The 14013-nt window shown below is 39.3% G+C and overlaps 1 protein-coding gene across 9 annotated transcripts in view; it reads right to left on the bottom strand.

Moving 5' to 3' along the window:
* Nucleotides 1-14013, bottom strand: part of prdm11 (PR domain containing 11) — a 177625-nt gene that overhangs the window by 30217 nt on the left and 133395 nt on the right. For 2 of the 9 annotated variants that reach the window (XM_043706247.1, XM_043706250.1), the window contains 2 exons: nucleotides 10753-10975; nucleotides 172-1057 (listed from right to left, as the gene is read on the bottom strand). The exons of 6 other annotated variants lie outside the window; for them this stretch is intronic. In XM_043706247.1, the coding sequence (XP_043562182.1) occupies nucleotides 921-1057; nucleotides 10753-10975 (360 nt within the window). In that variant the 3' untranslated portion in view covers nucleotides 172-920. Of the gene's footprint in view, nucleotides 1-171; nucleotides 1058-10752; nucleotides 10976-14013 lie in introns of those variants that run through there. One more of the 9 variants, XM_043706249.1, reaches the window with a different exon arrangement.

Genomic DNA, 14013 nt, shown 5'->3' with positions numbered 1-14013 from the left:
ATATTCAATGTCAATGGGCAGAATTACTTCATGGTTTGCAACTGCAGTGTTTCCTGCCAGCAGAAAACATGCACTCTTATCAGTAGACAGCATATTTAAATATGTTAGTAATATATATCTAGCAAATTCCGCTATCAGTGAAGTGCAATTGATGAAAAGTCTATCCCAGCATTAGGGTAATAGAAAAGAAACTTTATTCCAGTTTTGCTTTATTTACTGTTAACAGGCCATACCGATGTTATGTTGGGATGGACAGATGGAACAAAGTATCTTAATTAACTGAACCAAAAGATAAAATAAGCTTCTAATTAGCCACATATCTAACTCAGATGATTAATCAGCTGAGCCAGAGTTACAGAAAGGAGGTGTAAAAACAAAACAATGCTACGACCAAGATGGAAATCACAATGCTCCAGGTAATATTATCATTGCCACTTTCGCTATTAAAATCAAACCCTTTGCGCAAGATCTCATAAATGAAGTTCTCTTCCTCACCAGTAGCTATTTTTTTCACCCAAAACAGATGGAATTGCCACAAACAAATGACTAAGAACATGTTTACATGTGCTTTATTTTGTGGCAGCAATGTTGTCAGCTGTTTTTTGTAGCATGAGACCTGAATGAATAAATTAAATATATATATAGACTGCTGCACAACGCTCATGGCAGTGGCAATTAGGACAAAAAAAAGCAGATCAATTTAAAGCTAATTCTAATACAAGATCAAATATAACAAATAGATCTAATCTTCAGGAACAAATTATTTTCTGGTAGACTCAGTTTTTTTTGGAGTTGTCTGACAGTAATAATTTAAACAAAAAAAAAAAATTCCTTCTTCGTGGTGCCCCTACTTCCACTTTTGTTCCCTTCTTCACTGTTAACCACATGATTTCCATTGTGAAACCCACACCGAACTCCTGCTAGTTGGCAGCATCTTCAGTTCTGTCCCGGACTCCCAAAATGTACCGGATCTTCTTTCTGCTGTCACTGCATTTGCTGTTTACCATGGCATAAAATGCCTTGTCTGTCACATATGTAAATTTCAGCTGCACGTATGCTGTAAAATATGAAATGAAAAGAAAAACCTTTGGTAATATTCTTTACTAGGACTATTAAATCTTAACATCCTAGTGCAGGTTCAGACACGCTATGACTATGAAACAATAAATAAGTGCATTTTCAAACTACAGAAGTTAATGCATTAATCACAAGAATAGAAAGTGATACAAAGTTCCCACTATGGCTCACTGATATTTTACAGTTGCATAAATAATATTTTGAGGACAGAAAATTCTGAAGTAATACAGTAAATTCAGTAATATCCAGAGAGTACAGGAGAGCGGAAGATTTGGAAGCAACTAAAAGCACAGGAGAAGGGGGAACCTGGAAATAGTCACAAGCAACTAAAAGAGCAGGAGAGAGGTAGACCTATGGACAATCACCAGCAGCTAAAAAAACAATAGAGAGGACAACTTGGAGACAGTGACCAGCATCTAAAACAGCGGGAGAGAGAGAGGAAAGCAGACACCAGTTAAAACAAAATGAGGAGAAAAGGTCTGAGAGAGATATCGCATTAAATTCTTGAGTTATTTGGTTGCATTTCAACTCCAGAAATTTTGAAAAACATAACTTCATAAACTAGAACAGGGAAGAAATTATCGACACAGGACAGGGAGCTGAGGTGAAGAATTTCTACATTCTAATAAACTCCATTTTTTAAATTAATAGTACAAGAATTAAAGTATGTTAAAGTAAGTAAATTAACTAAGGGGTATGAGTCAAGGTACAGTAGGGTAGCTTGTTTAAAGGAGAAGGCTATTTTACAGCATGTGGGAGTTTTGATGCTCCTCACGAATGTGCCCTCAATTAGCTCATTTGCAGGAAATGCCACCTGTTGAACTAGCTTAAACTCTCAGTTTTAGAGCTCAAGTAGCAGCTGGAGTCACTGAGCGAATACGTGAGGCAGACAACTACATGGAAAGGTAATTCAGAGAGGTGGGCATAATGCAAGTTAGGGGCAAGCAGTTAGGGAATGGGCGACCACCAGTCATTTTGAGAGAAACAGACAGGTAGCACAGGAGTACACAGAGGTTCCATTCATTAACTAGTTTGCCATTCTGGTTATTAGTGAGAGCAATGGATCCTTGATGAATGTAGTGAGAGTCAATTGTAACATCAGTTGCATAGGAAGGAGTAAACTGAGGGGGTTAAGCAGTACTGATGTGGAACAGATGAGCATCTCTGTGGCCAATGTGATTCGAGAATCAGGGATGTCACAGACAGTTTCAAGACATTCTTCTGGGGGAAGAGTTAACAAATAGAACTTGTCGTCCATATTTATACTAACAACATAGATAGAGAGGAGGATGTGGTCCTTCAGTGGGAAATTTAGGAAGCTGAATAAAAAATTAGCAAGCAGGAAGTGGTAATTTCCAGATTGCATCCTATGCCAAATGCAAATGCACACAAAAATAGGCAAAGACAGATGAACGTGGCGCTAAAAACATTCTGCAAGAGGGAGTACTTTAGATTTGTGGGATATCAGGACCAACTCTGGGGAGATGGCATCTGCGCTAGCCAAATGAGTTGCTTTTGAACAGAACTGGAATCAAGTTCCTAGCAAGACATTTTTCTAATGTAAAGTAATACAGAGGATTATATCAGGGTGCATGAAATGCTGGAAAAGGCAGATAACACTAAAATAGAGAATATTAAGTTAATTGGTTACTTCAGAGTTAGGGAGAAAGTAATGAATCAGGTTACAATGCATCTATGGATTAACTACAGGCAATAAGACTGGGAGAATTACAAACATTTCTCCCAGAGATTATGATGTGACAATAACAAGGACATGATATAAGGAAAGTCAGATCTGGGTATTAAAAATTCCTGATTACAAGGTAATCAGAGAAGTTAGGAAAGCAAAAAAGAAGGTGGAGTGGTATTTAAGGTTAGGAAGAGTATTGCAATACTGAAGAGGATGTTTCAGTGGGTTCAAGGACAGAATCAATTTGACTAGAGCTAAGGAATAAGAATTTTGTAATTACGTTGCTCAGTGCAGTGTATAGATCACCACCTATTGGGAACAATATGGAAGAACAAATCTGCAGGGAGTTTACAGGAAGGTGTAAACTTCAATTGAGTACTGAAATGGGGAACCTTATTTACCCACTAGAATACAGGTAGTGTAAGGGGCAGTGAGGGACAAGCATTCCTTGATTGTATTTAAGAGAATTTCCTACAGTATATGTCCAACAAGAGATGAGACACCACTAGATCTTTTCTTGGGAATGAGGTGGACCAAGTAAATCAAGTGACAGTGAGGAAACATTTAGGGGGAAGTGATCATTGTATCACAAAGTTTATGATGATGGAGACCAGGGCTACCCCTATAAGAATGTAGCAGATGACATCTGGAGTAGCTCCACTTCTAATGCAAAGGAACTGAAGCCATTAGGGTACAAACCAAGCAAACCAATCACCGCTGTGGTCATTGGACTTACAATTCAAGTGCTCAGTCTGATCTGTGTATGTCTTTGTGTGCACAGTACAGCTGTCTTGACTAATAATCTGCTCACTAATGCTCAATTTGGATACTATCAAAGCTACTTAGTCCAGCTCCTAATATTTCAGCCATATTCCAAACATGGATAAAGGGCTGAACTCCAGAGGTGAGCTGATAGTGACTACCTTTGACATCAAGGCAGCATTTGACTGACTGAACTTGACTAACCATTTCCTGTGGCTACAACAACAGAACAGATGTTAGGAATTCTGCTGTCTCCCAATACATGCCCACCATCTACAAGGTACAATTCAGGATTAAGATGGAACCTTGGGAATAAGATGGATATTCTCCACTTGCTTAGATGGCAGTTGTGAGGGACCAAAAATACAAAAGAACCATGACACTATCTAGGTCAAAGCTGCCTGGTTGATTGGTACCACATCTTTCATTTTCAGCACTGACTCTACTCCCATCAACGCACACTGACAGCACCACCACCTACTAGATGCAACTCAACCAGGTTCCTCTGACAGCACATTCTTTGGTTGTGGAATCCCTTGCTGCTTTTACTGTATGATATGGAAGTTGCCTGGTTTTGTAGTTTCACCAGGTTGACACTTCATTTTTAGATATGAGTGCTACTGCTGACATACCCTACTGCACTCTCCACTGAACTAGGTTTGATCTCCTGGCTTGATGCTAATGGTACGGTGGGGAATATACCGGGCTATGAGATTGCAGGCTGTTGGAATCCAGCTGCTACTGATGGCTCACAACACCTCCTGGTCTTGAGCTGCTAAATCAAAGTCAGTGTCATGCAACAGAATGGGGGGTATTCTCAATGTGAAGACAGGACTCTGTCTCCAGAAGGATTATCTGGTCGAAACTCTTACCCGATAATGTTATGGTCAGATGCATCAGTGGCGGGCAGATTTGTGAGAAAGAGTTTAAGTATCGTTTTCCCCTCTTGTTGGTTCCATCACCATCTGCCTCAGACCCAACCAGCTTGATCAGTAGTACCGTAGCCAAGCCTCTCTTGGTGAAAGATATTGAAGCACCCTTTCAGAATACTTTCTGTGGTCTTTTCATCCCCAGTGCCTTCTCCAAGTGCTATTCAACATAGAGTGCTGATGCACCAGCTAAGGTAACATGGTACTTTCTTGAATGTTTTCTTGCCAGGTTTGATCTGATACCATGAGACTTAACAGTCCACAGTCAATGTTGAGGATGCCTGGGGCAACTCTATCCCAAATGTATATCATGTGGGTGAGAAAGGACATCCTCAGGGATGGTAATGGTGTTGTCTAGGATATATTTAAGATATGATTCCATTAATATGACTATGTTGGTTGACCAGTCTATGAGACAGCTCTCCCAATTTTGGCACTAACGTTCGTATGTTAGTAAAGAGGACAGTGCAGAGTCGATAGGCTTCATTTGCGGTTATCATTTCCTGAAACCTTAGTTCATGTCAGGTGGTCTGTATGTTTTCATTCCTTTTATCTCTTGCTAGCAGTTGATACAACTGAGTGGCTTGTTCATTGGGAGTTAAGAGTCAACCACATTGCTGTCAACCTGCTTATTCAGCATTCTATTAATTTTAAATTATATGAGCCAACTTTCTGCAGCATTATGCATGGTGATTTATTAAGGAATGATCGAAGGTCATAACTGTCTTGACATAATACTAATTACTTCTGTGTATGGAAACTTGCTTAAACACAGTAAGAAAATGTTACTGGAGGAAGACTCACAGAGGAACATTCAAGTGCAGGTATGGCTTGAGGAATAACGTACAAATAGAAAGCAGGGTCGATGACATTTCATGAGACCACATTGAGAGAAAGACGGTTGTATAAATGATGCCAGTGTTGAAAATAATTTTAATTAAAAATATTGAAATTGCAGTTTTGTACTAAAAATATTGTTACAATTCACTTAACTTTCATTCTTACCTTGATATTCTTGCTAAGTCCTAGTAGCAGATAAACTAGTGATAGTAATATAGGGTGGATGGCAAGGCCACTATTCATTATCTTCAAAATACTTATGATCTGTCACCTTCAAATACAAATGGGTGGCTTGTAGGTTATTTCAGAGGGCTGTTAAAACTCAGCCACATTTTTGTAGGTCTCCAATCACTTGTAAGCTAGTCTTTTTTGTTTTTAGCATTCATGGGGGTTTGGGTGTCTCTGGCTGGGCCAGCATTTATTACCCATCCCTAGTGGCAATGAGCTGTTTTTAAAAAATTGCTACAATCTATTTAGTATAGGTGGACCCACAACACGGCAGGAGGAGAAATGTTTGCTCTAAGCTGCATGAGCGTGCAGCTGCACAGCAATCTGGAATGTTCCAGCAAGTGAACAAATTCAGTTTGACGGAATACTTGGGAATCTGGTGAATGACTAAGTTCAGCATGGTGAGAGAAGTGTCTTTTTGAGAACAAGGAGTGGTTTGAGAGATTGCGAGACAGTGAAACCGGAGACCTGAAATCAGGAGGCATCAATTAGGTTCACAGGTACATCATTAGTCAGGGAGTTACAAGGTTCCTCTTTTCCCTGGGTTGAGGTAATAGTTATTGATTTATTATTGTGAAGAGAGGGAAAATTAATACAGTATTAAATTTATACCTTAATGAGTTAAACTATTTAATATAGCCATGGATTATCATTCAGTGGTATTTTTAAACTTGAAACACTAATTACTTCAAGAAAATAAATTAAACCTGGCAGCAGCTGACGTATTGCAAGTGTAGTTTGTAGATGCTGTTGACACTAGCAACTACACCTGCAGATCAAAGAACTTTGGCTGAGAATTAATGAGCTGGTTGGATACTGCAATGCATTAGAAAGGGGAAGTTAGCTGGACTGCAAATATGGAGTGCAGAATGCAGTCACACCTCTTCGTCTAGATAAATCCAATTTAATTATGGTCAGAGCCAGGAGAGTGTACCAGAAAGAGAATCTGACCTGGAAATCCAGAAGGTGGCACTGGTGGAGGTTTAGCCCTTGCATTTATCCAACAGGTTTGAATTTCTGGCAGTTTGTGTAAATGAGAGCAGAAACTGCAAAGAGGATGAGAAAACTGAAATACAGCATAAGGGCACAGGGGCCCACTCTAATATAGGAATAAGATTAGATTAGATTAGATTAGATTACTTAGATTACTTAGTGTGGAAACAGGCCCTTCGGCCCAACAAGTCCACACCGACCCGCCAAAGTGCAACCCACCCATACCCCTACATTTACCCCTTTAACCTAACACTACGGGCAATTTAGCATAGCCAATTCACCTGACCCGCACATCTTTGTGACTGTGGGAGGAAACCGGAGCACCCGGAGGAAACCCACGCAGACACGGGGAGAATGTGCAAACTCCACACAGTCAGTCGCCTGAGTTGGGAATTGAACCTGGGTCTCTGGCGCTGTGAGGCAGCAGTGCTAACTGCTGTGCCACCGTGCCGCCCACACGGTGGCATGTACTAGTAATAGGGGGTAGGACAGAGATGAGAGAGTTAGTAATGTTCACTGCAGCTAAAAACACGAGTCCCAAATGCCCTGATGCCAGGATTAAGGATCTCTCCTCAGCGCTAATTAGGAACTTACAGTGGGAGGGTAAGGACCCAACTGTCATGGTTCATGAGGATAGAACCAAAAAGGACATTAAGCTGAGGTAATATAAGCAGCTAGAATCTAAATTATAGAAGAGAACAACAAAGTTAAAAATCTAGCCAGAATAACCAGCAAACTGTCATTGGGTAAATAAGATCAGACGAGCTGAAAGACCAGTACATGAGAAACAGCTCGAGGTTCACAGTTTACTGAAACCAGTACTGGGGACAAAGGAAGATACATGCTAGAGCCAGCCTTAATTTGAACAATACTGAGGGTGGTAAATTGAGAGAGTAGGGCTACAGGAAAGATTTTAAACTAAATAGTGGAAGGAGGATTCACATCAGGGGAGATTTAGGAAGTTAGCAACAAAGTATACGACTGTGATGCAGAATAACAATGAATAATGAGAACATGACAGAACACACAAATGAAAAAGTATAATGGCAAACAGGGTCAGAGAAAGGAAAATGGTAAAAATATAGAATTAAAGGTCATTTATCTGAATGTATGCATGAATTGATAGCATAAAATAAATAAACGTGAGAGATATGGTAGTCATCACAGAGACAAAGATGCTAAGTGACCAAGGCTGGGGACAGAATATTCAATGGTATTTAATATATCAGAAGGATAGGAAGAAAGGATGAGGAGGTGGGGTTAGATCTGTTAATAAAGGATGAGAAGTAGTGAAATATGATCTTGGCTTGAAAGAACAAGATATCTTCTCTGTTTGGGTAGAAAAGAGAAAAAGAAAGAGAAAGAAATCACTGATTGGAGGAATTTATAGGCCTCTAAGTGTCGAGTAGAGTTCTATCACAAAATAATGGCAGCTTGTAAAAAAATGTACTGCAATAATCATGGGTGATTTTAATGCTCATACAGATTGGACAAATCAAATTGGCAGGTGCCCTTGAGGATGAGTTCATGGAGTATATTTGAGACTGTTTCTTGAATAATATGTTCTGTAACAAACTCGGAAAAAGTTTTAGACCAGGTAATGTGCAGTGAGACAACCAATGATCCTTTAGATAAGAGTGAACATAACAAGTTAAAATTTCACACAATTTAAGGATGAGAAACTAATGTCTTAAATTTCAGTAGAAGAAATTACAAAGATAGGAAGGTGGAACTGGCTGCAGTGGGCTTGGAAAATAAGTTAAAAGAGAAGACACAGAGAACCAGCAACATTTAAGGAAATATTTCAAAATCTCAAAGAAGATACTGAGAAGAAAGTACTCTATAGAAAGAATTACACTCTATTGCTAGCTAGGAATTCAAGGAAGGTATCGAATGCAGTGAATATTAGTGATAGGCAGAAGGTTGGGGAGAAAAAATATTGAAGTCGGCAAAGAACGATTATAAAGGATAATTTAGGATAAGTCAGCAAGAAATTTTGAAACAGAGAATGAATGCTTTTAAAAATATGTTAAAAGAAAGAACAAAGTAACTGAAGAAAGCATTGGTTCCCTGGACTATGAGATAGAAAATTAATAAAGGGGAACAAATAAATGGCAAAGAATATGAATAAACATTTATAACTGTCCTTAGTGGTCACAAAAAGTGTACAAAGAATTACAAAAAAATCTAGGGAAAAAATAGATAGGAACTTAAAGCAATCACTGTCACTTGGGAAAAAGTACCAGGAAAAACTTAGGGGACTAAATGCTGACAAGTGCCCTGGATATACAGAGGAACCTCTATTATCCGAATACCAATTATTCGAAAATCAGATTATCCAAAGGAGATCTCGAAATCCCGATGGAAACATTACATCAAAGACATGTTTCCAACAGTGATCGCGTCTTTTGTTTACAGTGATTAAACATACCCCGTCTCCAAATGACTGACCTCCACCCTCTATCCCCATACTTTCCCTGGAGCGGTGGTGGGGGCGGGGGGGGGAGGTGTTGCACAGTATTGGGGGCAGGGGGGGCCGAGGGCAATGTTAGATGGGCTTGGGGGCAGGGGGGCAGTGGGAGGTGTTGAATAGCATTGGGAAGATGTTGCAAGCCTTTGGGGGTGGAGGTCGGTGGTGGGGGCAGGGAAGGTGTTGCATGGCGTTTGGGGGGAGGGGGAAGCTGTTGCACGGTGTTGGGGGCAGAGTCTCATGCACTGTGTGCTGCTGCAGTCTCCTGAACTAGGAGCAGACTTTAAAAACTCTTGAGCCCCAGAGGAAAGGTAATTAATCGAATAACTGAATAATCGATTATCTGAACGAAATAGTGCCCGCCTATCACGTTCGGACAAAGTTCCCCTGTAATTGCTAACACCTTCGAATCTTAAAAGCAGCAACCGCAGAGACCACGGATATAACGGATGTATGGGTTGTATTCCTCAAATATTTCCTAGATTATGGAAAGGTCCCAGCAAATTGGAAAACTGCAAGTGAAATGCCTCTATTTAAGGTGAAACTGCAGAACATCTGGCCAATTAGCCTAACATTTGTCCTGGAAAAACAGTCTGAATCCATTAAGGAATTTGTATGGTACCATTTAAAAATTATAACTCAATGAGGCAAAGCCAATATGGATTAATAAAAGGGAAACTGTATTTGACAAAGTTGTTTGAACGGTTGATAAAGTGAAACCCTTAAAGCTAGAAAATTTGGATTTTCAAAAGGTATTGATAAGGTCTCACCCCAAAAAATTACAGTACAAGAACATGGATAAGGAATTGATGAATTACCAGAAAACAGAGAGTTGGGATAAAAAGGTCATTTTCAGTTTGGCACATTGTAAACAGTGGAGTGCCACAGGGGTCAAAGCTTAAACTATTTACAGTCTATATTAATTACTTGGATGAAGGCACTGCGTGCATTCTAGCCAAATTTGCTGATGACACAAATATAGATAAGAAAGCAAGTTGTGAAGAGGACACAAAGTGGGCAAAACCTTTGCAAATGGAACAGGATATGAGAAAATGTGAGCATGTCCATTTTGCAAGAATAGAAAAGCACAATAATATTAAGATGAAGAGACTACAAAATGCAGAAAGATCTGGATGTTCTTGTACATGAATCACAAATGTAAGCATGCAAGGTTTTATGAAGTTGAAGGCGTGTACTGTACCTTTAAGAGAGCGAATGCTGTTCTAAACTGAGAGCTTACCAGCACCTGTCATATGACTAGCTAGCAGTCTCAGAGCGTATCAGAAAATTGAAAATGTGTAACATTTGGCTGTGAAATGGATACCTGAGATGGTTGCTGTTTTGACAAACAACGATAGTCGTGTACACAGACCTCAATTCTTTTACATTCTTGGAACGATTTAAAGACGAAAATATGAGACTATTTTGTTGGAGTCTTATGTTACAGACTTTTAATATACAAAGGTAGAGGAGGCTGTTCTTTCCCCAAAGTTTCATTCACCTTTGGCATTCAATACACTGGAAACCGGTGACAGCTGAGTTATTGAATATATATAAGGCTGATTTAGACAGAATTTTAACCTATGAAGGAGTTATTTTCAATGTTTAAGAATCCAAGATCAGGTTTGGGAACTTAAAGAACACTTGAGGCTGTTGTTTGGAGAACTGTAGTTATGATGATGACTAAAACTTTAACTGAATAATGTGAAGTTAAACGTTATCCATCGAGATACTAATGCTTGTAAATAATCAGTGTCACATACCTTTGATTGCATCCACAACATCTGGATCAAGAGCTGGTCTGGACATGTTGAATCCACTGTTTTTGCCTTTGCCTCTTGCACAGTGTGAAGCCAGGTGCTGCTCAGTGTAAAAGTACTCTAGTAGTGCTCTTGTTAGTTTGCTGGGGTCACTCCTCTCAGCAGGACTGATGGAATTTAAGTTAAGGCAGCAGACTGAAATCCCAGAACCAGGTTGCACTCCTTCCTTTCAAATATAAGCAACCAAAAACATTATAGAACAGTGCTTTTGAAACACTTCCATAAAGCAGACATCACAATCCTATATAGGCTGATTCTTAAATTTTGCAAACAGTTTACTCCCATGAACATCCAAACTTCAAATAACTGCACTCACAGTAGTACACTTAATTAAATGTGGCTGAAAAACAGAAATTCTGCCAAAACATTTTGCCTTGCATTCATCAGGCCATTCACAAGAGTACCAATGTAAAGAGGAACATGTTTGTTCTGTCAGAAGAACGGGCTGATTGATTAGCAAGTGAACTCTGATTTGTACAGGTGCTGCCATGAAGAATACATCTATTGAATAATGACTAACTGTTAACTGCAAAGCTTTATTTAAATTTAAATGAGGCAGGTTGATTATGATTGGTTAAGGCATTGCACTGAGCAATGACCAAGAGAATGGTTGTCACCTATACTATTCAGTTGAAACAGATGCAGTGTGTGTGTATATGTTGTTTCTATTGTAAACTGCTGGGGTCATATATTAACATGTATATAGCTTCCAGTATGTCCGAGTGAATCACAGGACAAGCCTGACCAAAATTTAAATTGAATGTTAAAATCACATGCCAGTTGGTTATGGCCAGTACCATTCTTGTTGCAAACAGGCAAGGGACATCTGCTTGATACACTCTGCCTTTTGTTTGGCTTGATAGCTTATATACCCAGCATATTACTGGCATTGAAATTCAAATCGTATTATTTACATGTCTGATAGGCAGAAGGTCCATAAAACATAGGAGCAGAAATTAGGCCATTCAACCTATCGAATCTGGTCCGCCATTCGATCATGGCAAATAAATTTTTCATTCCCATTTTCAGGCCTTCTTCCCGTAACCCTTGATCCCCTTGACAATCACGAACCTATCTCAGTCTTAAATATACTCAACGATTTGGCCTCCACAGTTTTTTGTGGCAGTGAATTCCATAGATGCACCACTCTCTGGCTGAAGAAGTTTCTCCTTATCTCCATTCTAAAACATCTTCCCTTCCGAGGACTGTGTCCTCGGGTCCTAGTCTCTCCTACCAATGGAAACATCTTCCCAACGTCCACTCTATCTAGGCAATTCATCATTCTGTAAGTTTCAATCAGATCCCCCCTCATCCTTCTAAACTTCATTGAGTATAGACCCACAGTCCTCAAACATTCCTCATACGTTAAGCTTTTCATTCCTGGGACCGTTCTCGTGAACCTTCTCTGAACACACCCCAGGGCCAAGTCCTCAAAATAAATGCCAACACTGCATTTGCCTTCCTAACTACTGAGTCAACGTTCAAGTTTACTTGAGAGAATCCTGGATTAAAACTCCCAAGTCTCTTTGCACTTCAGACTTCTGACTTTTCTCCTCATTTAGAAAATAGTCCATGCCTCTATTTTTCCTACCAAAGGGAATGACCTCATACTTTCCCACATTGTACTCCATCTTCAATTTCTTTGCCCACCTAACTTGTACAAAGCCTTCTGCAGCCTCCATCTCCTCAATGCTACCTGTCCCTCTACCTAACTTTGTATTATAGTGTCTTACTAGCTTCATGACAACATTCTATAAGTGGCAAACACCATTTGTTTTGCCACTGCATAGTAGGAGCATGAAACAGTTAGTTTCACCCATTGCTCAAGTTTTTGACATACTTTACTTTTCCAGTGTAATCTGGGGTGGACTGGACTTTTTTGAGGACTGAACGTGACTGCTTTTGTCCCGTTTATGGATTTGGATGACTTACATCATGAAATCTGTTTAATGGAGCTATCCTCTCTCTATGGACACACTCTATTTCAGCATCAAATAACAAATAGCCTGTCTCTATTTGTAAGCTTGTTTGTAAGGTGAATTTTATAGGGTGTGGAACTGTAGGAATCCCAACACATATTACTCTGTTCAGGGAGGCTTATGATAGACAATAATAGGTTAAGTGTGACACATTTGTGTACTGAAAGCTTTTCTTTGCAGACAGAGAACACTATACATACTGCAGTTGTTTCAACTGAACAAAATAAATGACAGCCTTTTCTGTCACAGCAATGCCTTGGCCAATCTGAATCTTGTTTCAACGGAACAGCAGTCAACTGTCAATCATCAACTATTGGGGCATTCTCCATGCCACACCTCTGGTAATCAAAAGTTCACCTGCCAACTATTCAGAACTCTCATCTCTTACAAGTAGTTCTCTTTTGGTTTTTATTCAAGTTGTCATAAAGGGAGCAAAGATGACAAAATGTCTCTTTTTCAGCAATATGCAAGCATACTTCTTTGGGAAAGAGACAAATTAGCCTTTTTTTTGTTTTAGTGTGTGTCAAGTTATGCATTTAGCACTGTAACAAAATCTGAAGAACAAGTCCCTCATTTTAGCAGGGATCTCAACAGTTAGTGGGGGCATAGTGTTGGAGGTGGTAACTCAGCAGTTGCAAAAAATCTAAATAACGAACGAGTGTAGAAAAATCTGAGGCCACAGCTCATATCACCTTTGATGTTGTCTCTTAAACACTAATTTATATTCTACGTAATAGTTGGATTATTTTGTGTCAAATTCTATACATTTCCACTACAGGTTAGATTCTTCAGTGGTAGACAATTACACTTATGCAAGATTGAAGCATTTATATGATGCTTTCTTACGCACAGTTATACTTATTGTTTTGTCAATTTTTTCAAGATTGACAAACTGCCAAGATTGACAAACTGCCAAGACAAGCTCAATACAGATGACTAGCATTCCTCAAAGTGCCAAACCTTTGGGCACAAACATCAGCAATCATTGTTTCTATTATTGCTATTATTACATGCAAAGTTTCCATCAGAGAAATTCTTGAGATCTCCAAAAGCATTGCTATAACGGTGTTTAATATAAGGTTCTTTCTATGGAAAACCTCAAAATAATTGGGGCATTAATTGTGGAAGCTGGATGATGTCCTGGCCCTAAATTCAGGAATAATCCACTTTCCAATAATTATAGAAATGGTATTTTGCAAAACAGAGAATTGTATTTTGAGGTAAG

The sequence above is a fragment of the Chiloscyllium plagiosum genome, chromosome 16 (genome assembly GCF_004010195.1).
Source record: "Chiloscyllium plagiosum isolate BGI_BamShark_2017 chromosome 16, ASM401019v2, whole genome shotgun sequence".
Taxonomy (NCBI): Eukaryota; Metazoa; Chordata; class Chondrichthyes; order Orectolobiformes; family Hemiscylliidae; genus Chiloscyllium; species Chiloscyllium plagiosum.
This window is presented reverse-complemented; position numbering and strand designations above follow the sequence as displayed.